At 43.3% G+C, this 21,541-nt stretch overlaps 1 protein-coding gene across 1 annotated transcript in view; it reads right to left on the bottom strand.

The window, feature by feature from the left end:
* Positions 1 to 21,541, bottom strand: part of edil3a (EGF-like repeats and discoidin I-like domains 3a) — a gene marked incomplete at its 3' end in the record, with an annotated part of 226,162 nt that overhangs the window by 159,857 nt on the left and 44,764 nt on the right. Inside the window, exon 2 of the mRNA XM_080767014.1 lies at positions 2,171 to 2,200. Within this exon, the coding sequence (XP_080623140.1) occupies positions 2,171 to 2,200 (30 nt within the window). The remainder of the gene's footprint in view (positions 1 to 2,170; positions 2,201 to 21,541) is intronic.

Genomic DNA, 21,541 nt, shown 5'->3' with positions numbered 1-21,541 from the left:
GGGGTGAGGTGGAGTCTGAAGATGTGTGGCATGGGAATTGCATTTTTATGACTACTTTTTTCAAGACATTTTCATTCACTTGAAAGCTTCAGATTGATGGTCACCCTTAACTGCACCACTTGGTGTGTGTGTGTGTGTGTGTGTGTGTGTGTGTGTGTGTGTGTGTGTGTGTGTGTGTGTGTGTGTGTGTGTGCGTGCACGCGTGCAGTTGGGCATGCATGCGTGTCCGTCAGATGACAAGTTAACGGATGGTATTCATTTCTGGGTTAAACTATTCAGTTGTAACTAAACCCTCTTGTTTTAACCCGTCTGACCTTGAAAACAACAACAACCACTAAAAAAACCTGGGGGATTAGCAGCAGAACATAATAGCAGCTGTCTTCAAACCAACCCTGATATACAATATGACAGGGGTGACAGGGGTATGATGACAGGGGTGACAGGGGTATGATGACAGGGGTGACAGGGGTATTATTACAGGGGTGACAGGGGTATGATGACAGGGGTGACAGGGGTATGATGACAGGGGTGACAGGGGTATTATTACAGGGGTGACAGGGGTATTATGACACGGATGACAGGGGTATGTGACAGGGGTGACAGGGGTATGATGACAGGGGTGACAGGGGTATTATGACAGGGATGACAGGGGTATGTGACAGGGGTGACAGGGGTATGATGACAGGGGTGACAGGGGTATTATGACAGGGATGACAGGGGTATGTGACAGGGGTGACAGGGGTATGTGACAGGGGTGACAGGGGTATGATGACAGGGGTGACAGGGGTATGATGACAGGGGTATGTGACAGGGGTGACAGGGGTATTATTACAGGGGTGACAGGGGTATGATGACAGGGGTGACAGGGGTATTATGACACGGATGACAGGGGTATGTGACAGGGGTGACAGGGGTATGATGACAGGGGTGACAGGGGTATTATGACACGGATGACAGGGGTATGTGACAGGGGTGACAGGGGTATGATGACAGGGGTGACAGGGGTATTATGACAGGGATGACAGGGGTATGTGACAGGGGTGACAGGGGTATGATGACAGGGGTGACAGGGGTATTATGACAGGGATGACAGGGGTATGTGACAGGGGTGACAGGGGTATGATGACAGGGGTGACAGGGGTATTATGACAGGGATGACAGGGGTATGTGACAGGGGTGACAGGGGTATGATGACAGGGGTATGATGAAAGGGGTGACAGGGGTATGATGTCAGGGGTATGTGACAGGGGTGACAGGGGTATGATGACAGGGGTGTCAGTGTAACGAACCATATACTTTGAGCAAGAAGTACAGTATTGTTTCCCCTAAAGGCTAAAGAGTTTCTCCCCCTGTCCAGACGGCGGCGCTGTTGCCCACAACACGAGTTTAACAGGGGACTTTCAAAGTTACTTCACACTGGACTTTGGCTGCCTATGTTTATAGTTTCTCTTTATTTGAATCATATAAACGGTTTTCATGGTTATATAGTGTAGCCTATTATTATTATTTATGTCTCTACCAACTTCTTCAGTGTGTTTTTCTTGAAAGAATTGTATTTGAGTTCGTTTTGTTACAGTCTGTTTTGTATAGCTTTTACTTTGAAACTGTGAGAAACAGGAAGGAAGTAGTCAAGTAGATGAGTAGAGTTCAGCGCGGTCTTTCTTTGCAACAGAGTCATGAATGAAAACGACAGCAAAGGAACGAAACGAAAGGTTTATCTAGTTTAAGCACCTGGCTGAGGGCAACAAGGTAGGCCTACTGTTATTATTTTGTTGCTTTGTATGCGATCTCTTTTACGTTGCTTCTGTGCATCTGTGTTATGTTAATAGTAACTTTGAAGACGTGATTCTGCCACTCTATTTTGGACCCCTTTTGTGAAGCCTCAGTAACGTTGGTAAATACTTATGGCCGATTCCGATAAATGCTACCGATTATATCAAGCATCCCTAACAAAAAGCATGTAATCCGAGGCAAAATGGGTGTGACATAAAAGGCTGCATCTAACCGAGAAATGTCGAGACAGAACTTCAAAGTATTTAGAAGTGTACACACTACACACACACGCTCTGCTGAGCGGCACGGTCAATCAATCAATAGTACACGATCAATGAGGAAGAAGAGAAGAGGCTAAGCTCCTAAAGAGGTGCGTGCGTGCGTGCGTGCATCTCACCTGCTGTAGTTGGACTCTCACCTTCGGCTTCTGTGAAGAGAAGCGATACATGATATTAGTTTACAATGTCAACATCAAACACCTGTGTTTGTGTGTCAGAAAACACCTACAGTAGAGCACTGGTTCCCAAACATTTTCATGTCAAGGACCCCTAAATTGACAGTAATTAGCCCGCGGCCCCCCATTAGAAGATAAATATATCCCAGGGACCCCCATAAGAGTTCGATTTTTACAGTTCTAGCAGTGGTTCTCAACCAGTTTCATTTCAAGGAAGGACCCCCAATTTGAACCAGCTCAGTGGCCTTGTGGTTAGAGTGTCCGCCCTGAGACTGGGAGGTCGGGGTACCAAAGACTCTAAAAAGGGGACCCAGTGCCTCCCTGCTTGACACTCAGCATCAAGGGTTGGATTGGACATATTAGCATCATGTCCAGGGGGTGTAGTTGTACATCAAGCTGCCTCACGCTACAGAAACAGGAGATAGGCTCCTGCCCTATGGGCCTCATATGGCTCGGCAAGGCTACTTACTTACCCCCAATTTGACATGCATTAGGCTACGGACCCCCATTTAATGGCATTTCTATCTCTGGGACCCCCATGATGGTAAAATCAATATTAATTTAACTCTGAGAGTGGTTCCATTTGTAGCCTACACCCTCAGAGTCACAGACCCATAAGGGTCCATTTGTTTCCAAACTATCATTTAGCTGGGGACCCCGTGGAACTCCCTCAAGGACCCCTGGGGGTCCCCGGACAAGGCGGTACAGTTTGTCACATGGCCCTGTGTCCGTTCCCTATCGCTCGCCAAGGTCACACGTCCACAGACATTCTCCTACTAGCTCACAGAGATGACAGAATGTGTGAGAGTTGGTCAAGGCTTCGACATACGGAATAGGACAGATCCGTTCAAAAGGATGTTTCACTTTCAAACATGTTAGGGGCCATTTCAACATCTACTCTGGGCTAATCTGTGAGCACCCCAGACAGTTTTTTTTTTAAATTATTATTATTTTTAAGTTTGATTCAGAATTTAGAGATTTGATATCAATTTGATGGCTCAAAACCCATTGTAATTTTTAATTAAAATTGTAATCATGTTAAATTAATTGAAAACACACGTGTCCGTGGTTCATGTGACTGATATTGTCCTAATGCGTGAGGGGGCCGTGTTTTTTTCAATAACTTTTTAATGTTTCCATCAGTGGAAAACATTATGACCGCTGTGTACTCTATAGTCGGTCTGCTCTTTCATCTTTCTACCATAAACCTCTTCACCAAAAATAGCTGATCTACAAGCTTGTTTTGATTGATTGATTGATTGATTGATTGATTTAAATATCTATTAACAGTTTTGCTACGGTATACATTTCAAGCACAACTCAATACGAGGACTGTGAGTGGACGACCCGATAAAGCATTACACTTGTTTACAAGAGGGTCCACCTTGTTCAATTCATCAACACATTTAGAGACGTACAAATAGACACTTCTATAATAGCCATATCCATATCATAAAGGAGGTAAAAAAGGGAAAAGAAACATTTACAATGAGGGAGAAAAGGGGTGTGTGTGTGTGTGTGTGTGTGTGTGTGTGTGTGTGTGTGTGTGTGTGTGTGTGCGTTAGTTTGACGCACTACTCCTCCCACAGTTTTGACTGTACGCACTTGAGCCATATGTCAAATTGACCGGAAAAATCGGGAATCGTGTGCGTGTACTTTGCTAAGAGAAATGTTGTATAGTTTAATTGATATGAATTTATTAGTGAATTAAATTTCCCCATTGACATGAATGGGAAAATGCAAAAAATCACATTCAAGTATTTTTTCCTCTGAGACTGTAAGCACTATAGTTACAAAACTTGGAGGAAACATTCATAATTATCACTAAAATTAATTAAAATTATATATTTTTTAGGTCGGCCTCATGGTGGCGCTATAACAGCCCACTTTACCTTTTGGCTTATAACTCTTGAACCGTAGGTCGTAAAATAAATTAAAAAAAATCCCTGGATTCCTTGGGTCATGACGCATCTACCCATATAGGCCACGCCCATTTGCGTCATGATAGATTTTCCTCGTAGGCTATATGTCCAAAACGGTTACTTTTCAGGAAATGTATTAAGTAGTAGTAGTATTATTAGTATTATTAAAATAAACTGAGTTCCAATAGATCAATATACTTTTCATCGGTTCAGTATTCATTAAAAAAAAACCCACTGACACACTGGTGCTAATGGAAACAAATATTCTCTCCGGTTTTCCAAGTGACATGTCTCTTTGAGGGAGAAAGATTTGCGTACCATAATATGACAAAAGGTGCTATGAAGTAACAATGTAATTCAGGGTGCCGGGGATTATTTACAAGGGTGACCTGAGACAAAAAGTGTTTGATAGAACCACTGGTATTCAGATAGTAGATGCAAGTGAAAGTTCTGGAGAGAGGGGGGAAAAAAAGGCCAAATGGCAACAAACATTCAGGTCCAGCCACTCCGGGAGGGTTCGCTATTAAGTAAAAGGCTTTGATTACATTTGGGCTAGAGACATTCAAATACACAAAACACTTGCACCTCCCCTCAGGGTGTAGTGAAACAAAGAGACACAGAGTGTCTCTCTTCTACAAGGGGAAGTTTCTCTCATGGCACATTTATGCTTGGTGTTGAAGTAACGCAGGAGAGCTTTAATATCAATGCATTGGCGTATTAAAAACTTCCCCCAAACAACTAATATCAGTAGTGTTTAGGTCAGCTATTTAGAGCAGCCATTTGCACTATATTTGAAATCGGGCTCTACTCTTTTCTTTCCTAGAAGATGTAGTGGAGTCAAATAAAGTGCAATAGTGCCTTTGAAACACAGTGGACTGAAAGTCCTTCCCCGTTATAGCAGCATTTCCCAGCCACTGAAGTAGTGTGTAGTGTTGTATACTTGCAGAAACTCACTGCCATCTTGCTGTATTTTGGTGTTTTGGTAGACAGGGAAGTCAGGGATACATACTGAGTGAAAACACCACCACACCACTCTAGTGGCTGATAACTGCTGGTGGAGGCACGATAGGGTAAAAAAAGATGTTATGTAAAAACAGAGCAAAGTTACATTCTATGCCTTATGGAACCCTTTAAGGGTCCCCATTGAGAACCAGTGATGCAACATTTATGGCCCAGCAGGCCATCTAAAGTGGCTTATTTGCATTCCAACTCAACTCATTTCAATGATATTAAGAATATGATGTAATTAAGCTGTAGCCTATTGCTCTTTGCTCAATTGTTGAATTAAGTTTGCTCAAGAGATGTGGCCTCATTCCAGCACTCTCACCACCCTTTTAACCATCTGTCACGAAACAGTAAATTGGCAGACGGCTTGATGACTTTCATCTGAGACACTTTTATGGGAAAACCAGCGCATTTGTACTGACCTAAAACCAGCTGTTTTCTACTGTGCACTCCAGGCAGCACTATGACTACTGGAAGATGTACGCGTTGTGAGCTTGTACATCGGGTTATTTTCACTACTACTACTACTACTACTACTACTACTACTACTAGGCTACTACTAGTACTACTACTACTACTACTATTACTACTACTACTACTACTACTACTACTACTACTACTACTACTACCACTACTACTACTACTACTACTACTAGTCTGTGTTTTTATTTCTTTACTGCACAGCTGCCCCCCCTTTGACAACTTGTAGATTTATGAACTTTCAATCTTTTAAACCAATGACCTCTTCCTTCAGGAAAGGATTCCATATAAGCCTTCTGGCTTCTTATTTTCCTTGCATTGTATTTTTGTTTCTTTGATATGTTATTGTCAATTTTTTGTACTATATGCTAAATAAATAAACCAAAAATAAACCAAACCAAACTACTACTACTACTACTACTACTACTACTACTACTACTACTATTTTTGCGGAGCGGTCTTGATATCGGAAGGTCACTAGTTCGTATCCCCGGACCGGCACGTTAAAATCACCACCGCTGAAGTGCCCTTGAGCAAGGCATTGAACCCCTACCATGAAATGTTCTATGAGCAGGGCCTGGCTGTAAACAAGTTCTTGAGCTTAGTCCAGTTACCCTGGGTAAACATAGTGACTTTGCTTTGCCCCTTTCGCTGTAGGGCTATGGCGTTTTACTGTTTTGGCAGACGTGCTTTTGGGCTACCACGACAAACAGCAAAAACACTCAAATAAAGCGAGTCTTAGTTGTGCCGTTATATTTTTTTAACCTGCTGCTTATTGTGCTACTGTATGAATGTGAATGAATGTAGATATCGTCACTGGCGGGTGGAAACTCCATTTGTGACCAAACTTGACACACTAGTAAGTCATTGGATTGCTTTCTTTTCTTCATGTCCTATGAAAGCAGGGAATCATAGCTTCAAATTGACATATTGTTCAGTTTGACCTTCCAGATTTGGAGATATGGCTTACAGAAAACAGTGAGTTGAGAAAACAGGCTTGAAAGGTTCACTTCTTTGGTCTCTAACAGCTACGTATCGTATAGGCTACATGTTTAAACGTTGATTTCATATTTGCATGTCGATTTCAGCACTGACATTTATTTCAGACATGCTCTAGTATGTGAAGAGTATGCCTGTGCTATTAACTCATTTTGGGATGAATCATGATGTATCAAAAAGAGTCACGTTATGTCCAAAGCTGTGACTTTTAAGGGGTTCAAATTCAAAAGTACAAGCTCATATCGCTTTGCGTCATGTTTCGAGCTTGCAGATCTGCTACTTTTGATACTTGTGTGTGACACTGTAGTGTGATAAAGTAGGGTGTTACTTTACGTGGGCGAAAAAAGAACAATGGAGATGCAAGGTTTCTGCCCGACAACAGTGATGCGTTTGATTTTTTTTCACCAAGCTCTCCCTCTCCATTCCCCATTCCTTTTCTGGAAAACATTGAAATGACGGAGCTTACACGAAAGCAAATTTTGCCCACTGATTTACACCTGTAAGGCTGTAGTGATGTCACTGGTACTATGTAACTGATTCTGTATCTAATGTTTTAGTCAGTTGAAACACTAGGGTTGGTAGCTAGGGTTGATTCATTCAATAATTCAGCAATTCCCTTTGAGTAAATGTACCTAGTTCCTTTCCACCGGTGCACTCACCACTCACCACCAGTGGTGGGAAAAGTACTCACATTTCTTACTTAAAGGTATATTCAGTGATTTCACTTAATTCAAATATCACTTATTTTTGTTGTGATAATCCTCTCTACTATAGAGTGTGCTGACCATATAAGGAGTTCCTCCCTGTCCCCAGTTAACCCCTGAGGGTCAAAAAACCTTAGGTTTCGTTTTTGGTTCTCTATCCTGATTGGATGAAAGCTTGGGTCCCAAGGCAAAAACGAAACCTAAGGGTTTTTTTTGTGAAATCACTGAATATACCTTTAAGTAAAAGTATCAATATTGCAATATAGAAATACTCTGTTAATGCTTACAGATTGGATATTGTCAAATGTGTATAGGTAAAAGTATTGGAAATTGGAAATACCCCCAAAACCGGGAGGTATAATAATTATTCCATTACTATATACCTCGCGCAAAATCGTCTGATCTCTCTCTTTAGAAGCGTTAATATTCCAAACGAGATGCTTGGTTAAGTCAGAAATTAGGACAGAACATCGGCATTCCGATCAAAACAATGGACAGCGCCATATAATCAGAGATAATGGCAAGATTTGTCGGCCTGTAAACGAGGAAGTGAATGGCCGCGTGCATGCGCAAAACATGTCCGGGAGCTCTCTCAGCAAGGGGAGCTGACAAAAAAAGCAATGGACAAAAAAATGACAAAAACACAAATGTGAAATGTGCTATACAATAGTATGCACATAAACATAATACCAGGCTACAGTATATGCATGTTACATCAGTACACAAGAGACACATTATTATAAGGCAAATGTACCAGCACATAAACATAAGAGGCCTAATGTGTTATAGAATACAGACAAACTGCAATGTAAGTCTGCAACTTCACATAAAGACCATACTTGTGCTTACATGTCAGCATCACACATGTCTGCTTTAAATGCACTAAACGATCAATCAACATATAGAAACAACTGCAACAAGCATTAACATAATGCTCATTTAGCAAATATCTGCTAATAATCCAAACATACAGTATACTGTAGTCTATATTTCACAGAGATAATGATGCATCTGATAATTAACAAACGAATGCACACTTCTATGCTATGAAGCAACTCACAGACAATGCCATGTGTAAACCATGGCGCATAATGATGGACAGCAACACGTTAACAACATGCTGCTGCCTCTGGCAAGATCTTGACTATACTCAAAGTGCTTTACAATGGTTCATTCATTCATACATTGGGAGGTGAAGCGGAAAACAGTCGCAAACCAGCGTCCTCACTTCCCACCCCCAATCCAACCCTTGACGCTGCAGTGTCAAGCAGGGAGGCACTGGGTCCGAGTCTTTGGTATGACCCGGCCGGGGATCGAACCCACGACCTCACAGTCTCAGGGCGGACACTCTGACCACAAGGCCACTGAGAAGCATGTCCTGCTTGTGAGGTTATCAAAATAGTGAAAATACACTGAAAAACCACCAGGGGTGTCAAGCACAATACAAAGCAAATGCAATTCAAAACATCTGGTTACATAACACGTACACAATGTGTCGCATCGCGGTACATTGTGAACATGTTTTTTATTATTATTATTTTTTATGTTTTTCAAAATCGTACAAGATCTAGTTTCAGTACAAAGCAGCATCAGTATTTGGCCAAAAGGTTTATAGGGGCTGAAGTAGTTCATGTTTTGTAAAAAAAAAAAATAATAATAATAATAATCAAAATCGACAAAGTAACTAGTAGCTATACATTTTTCAAATAATTGTAGTTGGAGTAAAAGTACAATTTTCGTCTTTGAGGTGTATAGTGGTGTTAGAAGTATAGGCCTATACTGGAAATTGGAAATACTCCAGTAAAGTAAAACAATACCTCAAAAATTGACTTAACCCATTTCGACCTGATGACGATTCTACAAATGTCTTCTAAGTCCTGACAGTTTTCTGAAAAACCCATGTTTCTGTCAGTCATTCTCAAACATTTCCATCTCAAGCAAGAATGATCTGTATTTGACCGAGTATACCTCCCATCTGAAAATATGTTGTTCCAGGGACCCCCCCCCCAGAAGCGAGTTAAAAACGTTCGCTCTGAAAGAATATATATTCGAAGATTTGCGCCACATTTTCACGACTTTTCAAAAATAGCCGAAAGGGGTTCCCGCCAAGAATGGGTTAAGTATACAAAACAGTATACTGGAGTAAATGTATAGTTACGTTACACCAAATGGTGATAAGGCTCTGTGTCCTGGCCCGGGGCAGATTGCTTTAATCGGAACGAGCGGCCGGCCGGCCGGGGGGGGAGGGTGGGGGTAAACCGTCCCTAATCTAAATGGGAGCCGGCATGCAGGTGTGTGGGGCAGCGGGCTGATTTCACCTCAAGGTGTGCAGGAGAGATAATAATAATGCTGTCGGGTTGGAAACCCTCGCCCCCCAACAAAGCGGTCACTTTTTCAGGGAACGCGGGGGGAGGGAATAAAAATAACCTTTGTAGTTCACAATGGAACCAAGTATACTGTACACCAATATATGTTATTTATGTAGCTACAAGCTCTTGTAAATGCGTTGCATTGCGGTTTAATATCCATTCAAGTCACAGAAACACTTTTTAGCTGATCTTCAAGCGCATAGATTGGCTTTTTTTTCGCTAGCACTTCTTCAACACACTATAGCCTAGCCCTAGGGCCTATAGGGCATTCATTTAGAAAAAAAAACACATTAAAAGATAGGCCACACACACACACACACACGCGCGCACACACACACACACACACACACACACACACACACACACACACACACACACACACTCTCCCTCTCTACTTGTACCTGTATCACTGCTGTGTGACACCTGGATTTCCCCAGGGATCAATACATTTCCAACTATCCATATCTACTGTACAGCTATGAATATAATTTATTTTCCCGCACGCACACGCACACACACACACGCACACACACACGCACACACACGCGCACACACACGCGCACGCGCACGCACACGCACACGCACACGCACACGCACACGCACACACACACGCACACACACGCACACACACACACACACACACACACACACACACAGGAACGCAGATGGCCCTGGGTGCGGTTTGGGGCATGTGGCTGTCACTAAGGCCCTGCATGGCTAACCTCCCCACTTTACATGCAGGGTATCGTCTCAGGTCGGGGTGGAAACCTCATATGTCCAAAACTGTTATACCTTCCAGGCATCAGTGCACGTATAGCAGAGATCTACACAAGCTCAAAGCTTGCACATCTGCTGTGTTTGACGCTGTCGTGCGACGCTGCAGGTATAGGGTGTTAATTTACGAGAGAAAAAAAAGAAAAACACAAAAATGTAGAATATGGAGATAAGAGTTTTATGCCCGACATAGACGATGAAATAAAGGAATAGCTATAGAGTTCAGGCTGACCATGGCGGGTGCAGGAACAAGCTATAAGTCCAAAAAAATAACGTTATTTTATTATTAAAGGTAGAGTAAGTGATTTCACTCAAAAAACCTTAGGTTTCGTTTTTGGCTGTGGGACCTAAGCCTTCGTCCAATCAGGATAGAGAGTCAAAAACGAAACCTAAGGTTTTTTGACCCCCAGGGGTTAACTGGAGACAGGGAGGAACTCCTTATATGGTCAGCACACTCTATAGTAGAGAGGATTATCACAACAAAACAAAAAAATAAGTGATATTTGAATTAAGTGAAATCACTTACTCTACCTTTAATACTTTTATTATTATTACATTTTTTTAAATCATGACAAAACAAATGACAGTGACAGTATAGGCTGACAGGAAATGGGGAGAAAGATATAGGGGGGGGCGGGGGGGTGACATGCAGTAGTAGGCATCGGGATTTGAACCCGCGGCACACTGGCCATACCGGATTACCAGCCAAGGTGCACCAGACGGCTACGCCAGCCGCCCGTACTGGCATATTATTATCTCCATCATCACGGTCTTGGCCCCCCCGTCTCTCTCTCTCTCTCTCTCTCTCTCTCTCTCTCTCTCTCTCTCTCTCTCTCTCTCTCTCTCTCTCTCTCTCTCTCTCCTGTGACGCTGTGATGCTGAATCGTATCGCATACACACCGAGGCCATTCAGCAGTGCATATAGGTCAGAAAAAGAGAAACATATATATCCAAACGCACGGCAGCTCCGTGGGAGGAAGTGATCGATGCCAGAGAGAGGCCAGAGGAGAATGGCCTCGACTGACTTGTTGGAGCTGACAGAAAAGGCAAACAGGTATATATATAACTCGAATCATGGATGAATGGACATATACAACAATGTCAAACCTCTAAGGCAGATGAGACCCGCACGGCAGCATAAAGACCATAATTATAACCAGGTTGCAGCACACACCCCCTGGCAGAGAAAACAAGGAGAAAACAAGGATGGAAAATAGAGTAAAAAAAAATACAAAATACAAAAAAAATAAACATTGCCTGGTCTGCAGTGGACAGTGGTGTGAAAGTAACTAAGAATATCTTTCTCAGTCTAAACGGGTTAACCCATTCTGACCTGAGATCAGATTCATACGAAGGTTTCCACTGGGACACACACTGGTCTGATTAACCCATTCTGACCTGAGATCAGATTCTAAAAAATGTCAGTCGTTCTTCGATTTTTCAAAAATTGCAGACCTACAAGCTCGTAGCGCGCCACTCGGTGGCGCGCTATGAGCTTGTAGATCTTCTATTTTTCAATAGCTAAAGCACAACATGATGCTAACACCAGAATGGGTTCCCGTTCAGAATGGGTTAAGGACTGGAGCAGCTGGACAATTTGTAAAAGTGGCCAGTGAGTGTATATATATATATATATCTCCATTGTGACCACGGATAATAATAACATGGCGTGTCAAACACACACACGCGCACTTGTGTTTCGTTGTTTTTATTTAGAACAGTGGCCTTTGATGCCATTCTTGGCCCAGGTGTTCCTTCCTTCAAAGAGCACGGCATCTCGCTATATGTGGGAACAGAACCAGATGAAGTCAGCGGTTGAACGGTAGCCCTCGCGGGCCCGTCGACGCTAATGTGATCCGTGAGGCATCAATGGGGAAGCACTAACAAGGTTTGGATCATCACTTCCTGCCCGCTAACGAAATGGACCGCGTGATTCTATAATTCTACACCCCTCCGACGGATTATAGAGCACAATGCAGCCTCGGATTCATTTAGAACGAGAGGCTTGCATGCGCGAGTGTGTGCGTTTGTGTTACTATACTTTTGAGGACCAAATGTCCAAAGTACAAGTCGTGAAATTATTTGATTTCCTGGTCCACACAACAAGAAAATGGGGGGGATCTACAGACTATGCCTGATTTACAGTATCCTTGCGTGTATACTCCCATGGTACATGTGTTGTGAGCTTGAGCTTGTAGATCTGCTATGTTACGGCTTTGGGCTTACGGTTAAAAGATAGGCCCAACATTTCCTTGTAAATGGCATTCATAAAATGTTGATGTCCTCAGAAGTATAGTATTGAAATACCGTGTGTACCGTGTGTGTGTGTGCGTGCGTGCGTGCGTGCGTGCCAGCTGCTTGCGTGCGATACACAGAGAGTTGAGGATGTACTGTGTCAGGCCTGAATGAAAGAAATGTAGTCTCCCGTCACCCCAAACAAAGTGCCGCTGACTCACTGCCTCCATGAGCACTACTACACAAACCTTCAGCTGTAAGTGACACCACTCTGAAGCTAACACTGTAAGTAGGCTATAGTAAACATTATATTATACATTCATGTGTAATGATAATAATGGTTTATTATAAGTATAGGCTATTATTAACCCATTGTGGACGGGAACCCCTTTTGGTGTTTTAAGCATTATGTTATACTTTTAGCTATTGAAAAATCTACACGCTCATAGCTTGTAGATCTGTAACTGTAGATCTTGCTTGTAGATCTGCTATTTTTTGAAAGATCGTGAAAAGCTGTCTCAAATCTTCAGCGCGAACGCTTTTTAACTCCCACTTCTGTGTCCCCCGGAACAAAATATTTTCAGATGGGGGTCGGCGGCCAATTACATAATAGTCTTTGGGGTTCTTGACATGAAAAACTTTGAGCACCACTAGACATAGAAACATAGGTTTTTCTGAAAACTGTCAGGATTCAGAAGACATTTTGTAGAATCGTCCTCAGGTCTAAATTCATTCACAAAAGACCAAACCTCCTATCTCTGCATTCTAACTTTGTTTTCAATGCCCTACTCGATCACACACATTCGGTTTTTTAACAAGACAGGAACGCCCCAAAAACGTCACATCCGGTTTTTTTTTACCCTGGGCAGAATTTTCTATGGCTGCCAATGCAACTTTTGTCCAATCCTCAATCACATACGGACAAACATCTATGCCGATAATATCCAACTTGCGGAGGTATAGCGTGCCTTATTGTCCACGGGGCAACAGATCTTTCAACGTATGGCATTGCAAATAAGTTTGATAATCGCTATACTCTGCGCAATATTGTTTCGGAAATGCCGCAAATCTCATCGCAGTGAACGAGAGCAAATCACATACCCCCCGGGGGGTGGGCGGAGCCGCGGAGTCGCAGCTGACGCCCCTCCCTCCGCTCTGATGACGCGTTTTCGTGTCAGTGTGTATAGGAATGGTCTCGTTAATACGGAGGCCTTCGACCTTGGCCTCCTGGTGGGGAGTATTTTATTTATTTTTAAATATATATATTTTTTTTTAAATATTTTTTATCCCACGATTTTGTAACCCATTTTTCACCCCTGTGTCAATCATCTAATGTGATCCTGGGCTCTACACACCCTCCGCCAACCTGGGGAGAGCAACGGACTTAACTCACGCTTCCTTCATGCTTGAGTGTCCAAGTTTTACACCTGACAGGGGGGAGTTTCCCTGGTTGGACGTAGCGCGTGGGAGGAACACGTTATTCCAACCAGTTCCTTTCCCCTCCATCAGGCGCCCCGGCTGGCCAGGGGGAAGCAGTTTAGAGACCAGGATTACTGAATGTTTTTGTGAGGGTATCTACCCTAGGGGACACGGGGAGAACATGCAAACTCCACACAGAAAGGCCCTTTCGCCAACCCCGCCTTCGGGTATGGGCACTGATGACGCGGAGGAGGAAACACGCCGCCAGCACCCACAGCGCCCTGAGCGGGAGTCGAACCCAGGACCTTCTAGCTGTGAGGCGACAGCACTACCAACTGTGCCACCGTGCCCTTTTTTATTTTTAAATATTATAATTATGGATATGGTACGCTATGCTATCTGCATATATTGTTTATATATTATTTGGCTTGTTTGACCAATCATGTGTTTTTTTCTCCCTCCACCCCCACTCAGAGTGGAATGGACTGGTCACTTGAACTCTCTGCACTTTATATTTATTCACTATGTTGTTTTTGCACTGCCTTGTCCTGTTTTGCACTTGTCCAAATGTTGTAAACTGCACTCTGCTGTCCACCAAAGCAAATTCCTAACATGTTTACATGTAATGGCAATAAAAGTCTTCTGATTCTGATTTTTATTCTTGTATAAGCTGTGATTTGTAACCCGCAGCACAAGTCAGACCAACGGGAGGTCTAAGGGTATAGTTCCCGATCGATATATATCATTTTCGGGGATCCTCCTTGGCACAAAAAAAAAAACGTTTGAGAACCACTGATTATCTACATTTGTATATAATCGGCCACTGAATTAGAAGGCATTTGTAGAATCGGCCTCAGGCCTTAACAGGTTAAAATAAAACAAAACAAAACAATCAAAACCAAAACGGCTACCTCAGTTGCCTGGGGACTGGGGTTAGTATTATAGGCCAAAAAAAAAGCAGCCAGACAACATTAATCCTGACGCAGGTGAAAACCACATCACTCTTCCCGGGGCCCTGTTGTCACCGGAGGGATCGAGGGCCCCATTGGGGGGCCGCAGGCATGGCCCCTGACGCAGCCATAAACAACCTGAGTAATGGATCTTATCTGCGTTTGGCACGCTGGCATCAGGAGTGGCATCGCCAAGGTGTGTCAGCACCGTTTGCACTGCAGTTGGCAGAGCGGCTGGTGCCACTCCAAAGCGCTGACACATCCTAGACTATAGTGTCTGTCAAGTGCCTCTCAACATGATTGCAGTCACGCTTCTACTTGTTGTTGTTCCCTCGGTTCAGATCATCACATATTTATACAGGATCAGTGGTGGACAAAGCACCCCTACAACTCACTCCGAGATCAGCTAACACAGGAATGCTGCCCAGCGCCCAGGCCTTCCCATAAAACATCCTGGAGAAAGCACGTCCCAGACTCTTCTCGCTTCACTACAACGCCCTGGACAACGCTCCACATATCCCAGACTCTTCTCCCTTCCCTACAACACCCTGGACAACTCTTCACACGTCCCAGACTCTTCTCCCTTCCCTACAACACCCTGGACAACTCTTCACACGTCCTAGACTCTTCTCCCTTCCCTAAAACACCCTGGACACTTTGAGGGGCAGGTCCTCAGGTGAAACAAAAGGGCACCTTATCTGGCGTGTGGAACCACCAGCTGCAGTAAGCTCCCGCCTGACTTAATAGTATGATAGATAAGAATTTATTGGCGCGCTGGAAGGTATTTATACCAGGGGGGGGGGGCTGAAGGGTGGGAGGGAAATTGCGGGGAAATTCAGGTCTGATTAACCCACTCTGACCTGAGATCAGATTCTGAAAATGATTCAGGTATAATTGGCCTAATAATGACTTATTTAGGACCTATAGCACCACAGCATCATGTACACACCTGCGCATGCACAACCACACACACACACACACACACACACACACACACACACACACACACACACACACACACACACACACACACACACACACACAGTCCTGCACAGCGCACAAGAAAAGAAAAGAAAAAATAAACATTTCTCTAACACACAAAAAATTGCATATTTCCGGTTAAAAAGTCGTTATTTTCGGGTCTGCACAGCAGAAATAGCCTAGTGCAAATCTTACATTTTTGATGAGCCTGCTCACTGGTCATTTTAACTTTGTTCAATATTGGCACGCCATATTGCCTATGGTAAATACCATAATAACATCAACACATCAATTTAACTTGAAGAACCAATGTCAATTTGAAGCTATGATTCCCTGCTGAGAGAGAGAGAGAGAGAGAGAGAGAGAGAGAGAGAGAGAGAGAGAGAGAGAGAGATGCTCTCGCAATAACGCGTTAAAGAGAGAGAGAGAGAGAGAGAGATGGGGGGGGGGGTCGCGTTAGCATCAAGCTAAGCGTACGTTCGTTCCATATAAATGACAGATCCACATCGCTCATGGGGCTTCTGCAGGCTGCAGCCCCATGCGCCGCGGCCTAGTAGATCTGTCTCTTCCCTCACTTCCCCCTCCGAGTCAGCAGCCGCATGGACATGGTGCAAGTGCCTGGGTCGTTTTAGTGTATTGTTACCTGGCTGGCTGCTTGTGGTCACGACCGTCCAACATTTTGGACCGGATCCGTCATTCGTGAGAATGTAAGAAGTCAGAAGCCCTTTCTGCGAAATTCTGCCCTTTCAACTTTATCTGAGTGTATCGCGTTGACGTTGAGTGAGAGTGAACGGAGGCGGAGGGAGGGGCACTATACCTCCCGTGTGGGTGTGTGTGTGTGTGTGTGTGTGTGTGTGGACAGTCACACACACATCATGACAAATATATTATACACAAATAATATATTAAATAAATAAATAAATTATAATATTTTAATCCAGAATTGATCAATGTCACCATGGGCCACATATACTATACACGTACAAATAATACAAAACAAGAAAAAAAAGTGTACCAAATGGACGTGACAAAAGGGCTAAAGCACCCCCTAGCGTCTACGTGTGCACGCCCCTGTTACAACGCCCTGGACAACTCTTCACACGTCCTAGAGTCTTCTCCCTTCCCTAAAACACATACGCTTGGTCTATCGATATACTTGATATATGTTCATGTCATGGTGCGTGTGTGTCCATATAGTGTTCAAATACAATGTCAATATTTTTGACAGAGAATCAACTTTCTATATCCATAATAATATGTTTCCCTTTAAAACAACTGCACTATTCACACATACTGTAGTTTCATAACATAGGGCCTATTAAACTTATTTGCTAAATGGTTACTGTATAAAAAATTAAATCATCGAAGTATCGCCATGAATGAACCAATATCAATATGTATCGTATACCATGTGTCGTGATGCGTATCATATCGCCGTTAAAATGTGCCATTGCACATACTGTATAGTACATATAGGCTACTGTATATGGTACAAATGTTTTTCGAATCGCCTATGGATATCCCACATGCATTTTGGCTGGGTTTGAGAACCATATGATGCACCGGTTGAATTAGGTAAGGAAGCCCAAAAAAGACACTATACACTTTAGAAACAAGCCCAACACTGAACGTCATTAATTCTGCCTCGGGCTTAACATCCTAAACTGACTATATAGCAAAAAAGTTGACGGCATCATATTCTACAAACCCACCAGGAAGCGCTTTATTCATCTACTTTTATGCAACCTCCTCCGCCTCCCACATTAGCACGTTAGCAATGCCGCTGCACTGCTGATTAGCATCCACGCAGCGCTGGGAGAACTCCAACTTATCGTTGGGGGCAGAGCAGGAACCACTTATCTCCATATTTACAATGATGTGGTTTTGTCGTAAATGAATGCCCTATACTTCATCATACTATAGGCTATAGGGTCACACATTTGCGGCATTTGCGGTATAAGTGGCATGTTATACTTAAGCAACACAACACTATTAAGAAATATAAGTAAAAGGACTGTGTTCACGATGTTGCTTGAGACATCAAAATGTGGTTATTGTAAGTCTTATAACAATAATCAAAATCTGCAAAGGAACTTGTGACTAAATATTTAAAATCATTGCAGTGGAGTTAACAAATACAATATTTTCCTCTGAGAGTAGTGGAGTAAAAGTACAACGTATTGAAGTAAAGTAAAAGTACCTCAAAACTACTTGAAAAACTAAGTACAATGGGCAGTCGCGTAACTCAAGTCAGTTTGTTTTACAAGGAATGGAGCTTAACCCATTCTGAACGGGAACCCATTTTGGTGTTAGCATCATGTCATGCTTTAGCTATTGAAAAATAGCAGATCTACAAGCTCATAGAGCGCCACCGAGTAGCGCGCTACGAGCTTGTAGGTCTGATATTTTTGATAAACCGAAGCACGACTGACATTTTCAGAATCTGATCTCAGGTCAGAATGGGTTAATCAGACCAGTGTGTGTCCAGTGGAAACCTCGTATGAATCTGATCTCAGGTCAGAACGGGTTAAGTGGTTGAGTACAAGAGTAAATGCACATACCCACCAGTGAGCAGGTGGATATCTGTGAAAGTGACGCACACATACACGCACACACAGAGCTGTGTCACGGCGGCCCTCTGGCTTTGGGTGTGCTGGAGGAAAGAGGCACTCGTCTCAGAGAGATGCCATGATCATCAGGGAGGCTCTGTTGGTGTTATTTCAACTGATGGAGAGGAAAGGCACATTATGCTGATGTTCATGCCGTTCCAACGGCATCGAACGCTGTCGAAACCGCGGCTCGTATATACCTCCGTATTTCAACTTTTCACTGGTGGAAAGTGTATATTAACCTGACTTTGCCAGCTACAGAAACTGTTTGGACTGTACCACGTGCTGTTTACATTTCTGACTAATAGTAATAGTACTTCAAACTTATGTCAAATGAACCCTCTCCAATGACCAGCTGTTTTTCAGTTACTAATAATTACAGACCACGCGGTGCTTATATCCTCTTTATCTCCATTCCACAATTGATAACACGCGATTTGTGTCGTTGAAATGTTTCAAAAATATATATCTACATTTTTTTTTTAAAGGTCGCAGATCTACAGTGTAGCACAAGCTCACAGCAGGTCGCACCATGACAAGCTCGTATAGAACCGCCATTTTCAAATAGCCATTGCATAATATACAGGTTTATATAGGTTTATAGCCCATATAGGTGTCACTTCTGTTCCGTTTTCATAGACATTCTTGCTGTATAGTTGCACAACTTGCACTGGCCTCTGTCCTACTGCCCTACTGCCACCTACTGTCTGTTTATTATATTACACAGTGGGTGAAAAGAACACACCCCTTAAGACTAAACCACACCCATCAGAGGTGTGACTTCCATAGGTACCCAGGTACTTTTAAATACCTAGAGGTATAGCTATGGGTACTGGGCCGGCAGAAAGGAACGGACCCCACTGTATCTCGCTGCATACGAGGTTTCCGGCTGACGTCGGTCGGCGCTAAAGCGACAGAGAGACGTGGGGTGGGACGCCGTCCGCATGCGACCTTTGCTTCCCCACGCTGCGGGTCACTCAGCACACAGCTGCAGGACACGGCAGATCTGTCCGCACAACCCCAATAACATCGTGCCTGATGCTTTGTTGACACGAAAGCTTATTTAAAGGTAGAGTCAGTGATTTCACTTCATTCAAATATCACTTATTTTTTTGTTTCGTTGTGATAATCCTCTCTACTATAGAGTGTGCTGACCATATAAGGAGTTCCTCCCTGTCCCCAGTTAACCCCTGGGGGTCAAAAAAACCCTAAGGTTTCGTTTTTGTTCTCTATCCTGATTGGATGAAAGCTTGTGTCCCAAGGCAAAAACGAAACCTAAGGGTTTTTGACTGAAATCACTGACACCCCCTTTAAAGTGTCGCAATACTACAATATATAAATAGTATAAGTATACAAAATAGAACTTAAATGGTTAATGTTTATTTTGTAACAAACAATAATTGCCTGTGAGATGCAGCAGGGTAAAAGTATGAAGTGCATTACAATGGAAATACTCAAGTGCTGCAAATCAAAATAATATTGACATGGTTATACTCGAGTGAACACAGTTGACGTGAGGCTTTGGCAGCAAAACCATGACGCACTTTGATATAATAGTTGTGTCTGTTTCTGTCCCTGTCTGTCTCGCCATTCATGTGGTGTTCACCGGGGAGACAGAATCACCACAATGTCCTCCATAGAATCTTTGAACCGATAAAAGAAATGAGAAAGAAAAGAAACACTTTAAACAAAAAAGAGTTTAAAAGAAAACAGTCCCCTGGGGGGGGGGGGGGGAGTTATGAGATTGCCACGAGATTGTCTCGAAATCTACAATACCAGACAAAGGAGCAACTCGCTCGGCCAGATGGAGCATTAACCCATTCTGACCTGAGATCAGATTCATACGAGGTTTCCACTGGACACACACTGGTCTGATTATAACCCATTCTGACCCGAGATCAGATTCTAAAAATGTCAGTCGTTCTTCGATTTTTCAAAAATAGCAGACCTACAAGCTCGTAGCGCGCCACTCGGTGGCGCGCTATGAGCTTGTAGATCTGCTATTTTTCAATAGCTAAAGTATAACATGATGCTAACACCAAAACGGGTTCCCGTTCAGAATGGGTTAAATTGTTATGCGGAGCATGGCAGAGCGCGTACGTCGGCCCTCCGCCTTGACTGGATGGATGTGCTTTTTCTGCGGTGAGGTCAATAATCACCACTGTCGGGGGGAGAATCCTTGTATGTCCATTACTTAAACTCTTAATGTTTGTTCGTGAATTAACGACTAGTGAATACTGTATAGTGGGAAAATGGCCGATCTCACAAACTCACAGAGCATCGCATTGTGATAAACGTTTCTGTTCTGCTGTTTTCACAATTTAAGTTTTCCGTGTGTTCTATGAATACTGAACCAATGAAGATCTGTAGATTTCACTTTTTCACATTTTTTTTTCAAACTGAAAGTGCAAAAAGGAGTATAGTTCACATGAAATAATGCTTATTCTCTATCAATCACACACACCCAACGAAGCATTGAATTCACGTGCAGATGTTATTGTCGCATTCCGAAGCCGATGATCCGATCTCCCTAGACATCAAATTATTGGCTCAGGAATGTGATAAAAACAAACAAATCTCATTGAATACAAGGCTTCATGAGGTGTGAAATTGATAGAATTCTTTGTATTTTATTAGGAGAACCGTTCGCCCCAACGACTTCAAATTTGTCACACACGCGTTCAACACCCCCACAGGGAGTGCAGTGCCCGGTGTCGTGTCGGTCGGACCCACGGTTGTCCAACTTGTCGAACTCCAGACCCGCCACAAAAGGCCTCTGCCCGGGCTCTCCACAGGGCCCCTGCCCAGTGCCCATATATATGGACTTGGCCTGTTCTGACATCATAACACTCCATATTTGGGCATGC

The sequence above is a fragment of the Protomyctophum bolini genome, assembly GCF_963924005.1.
Source record: "Protomyctophum bolini genome assembly, chromosome: 6".
Taxonomy (NCBI): Eukaryota; Metazoa; Chordata; class Actinopteri; order Myctophiformes; family Myctophidae; genus Protomyctophum; species Protomyctophum bolini.
Note: the sequence above shows the minus strand (reverse complement) of the source record. Positions and strands in the feature narration are given on the sequence as shown.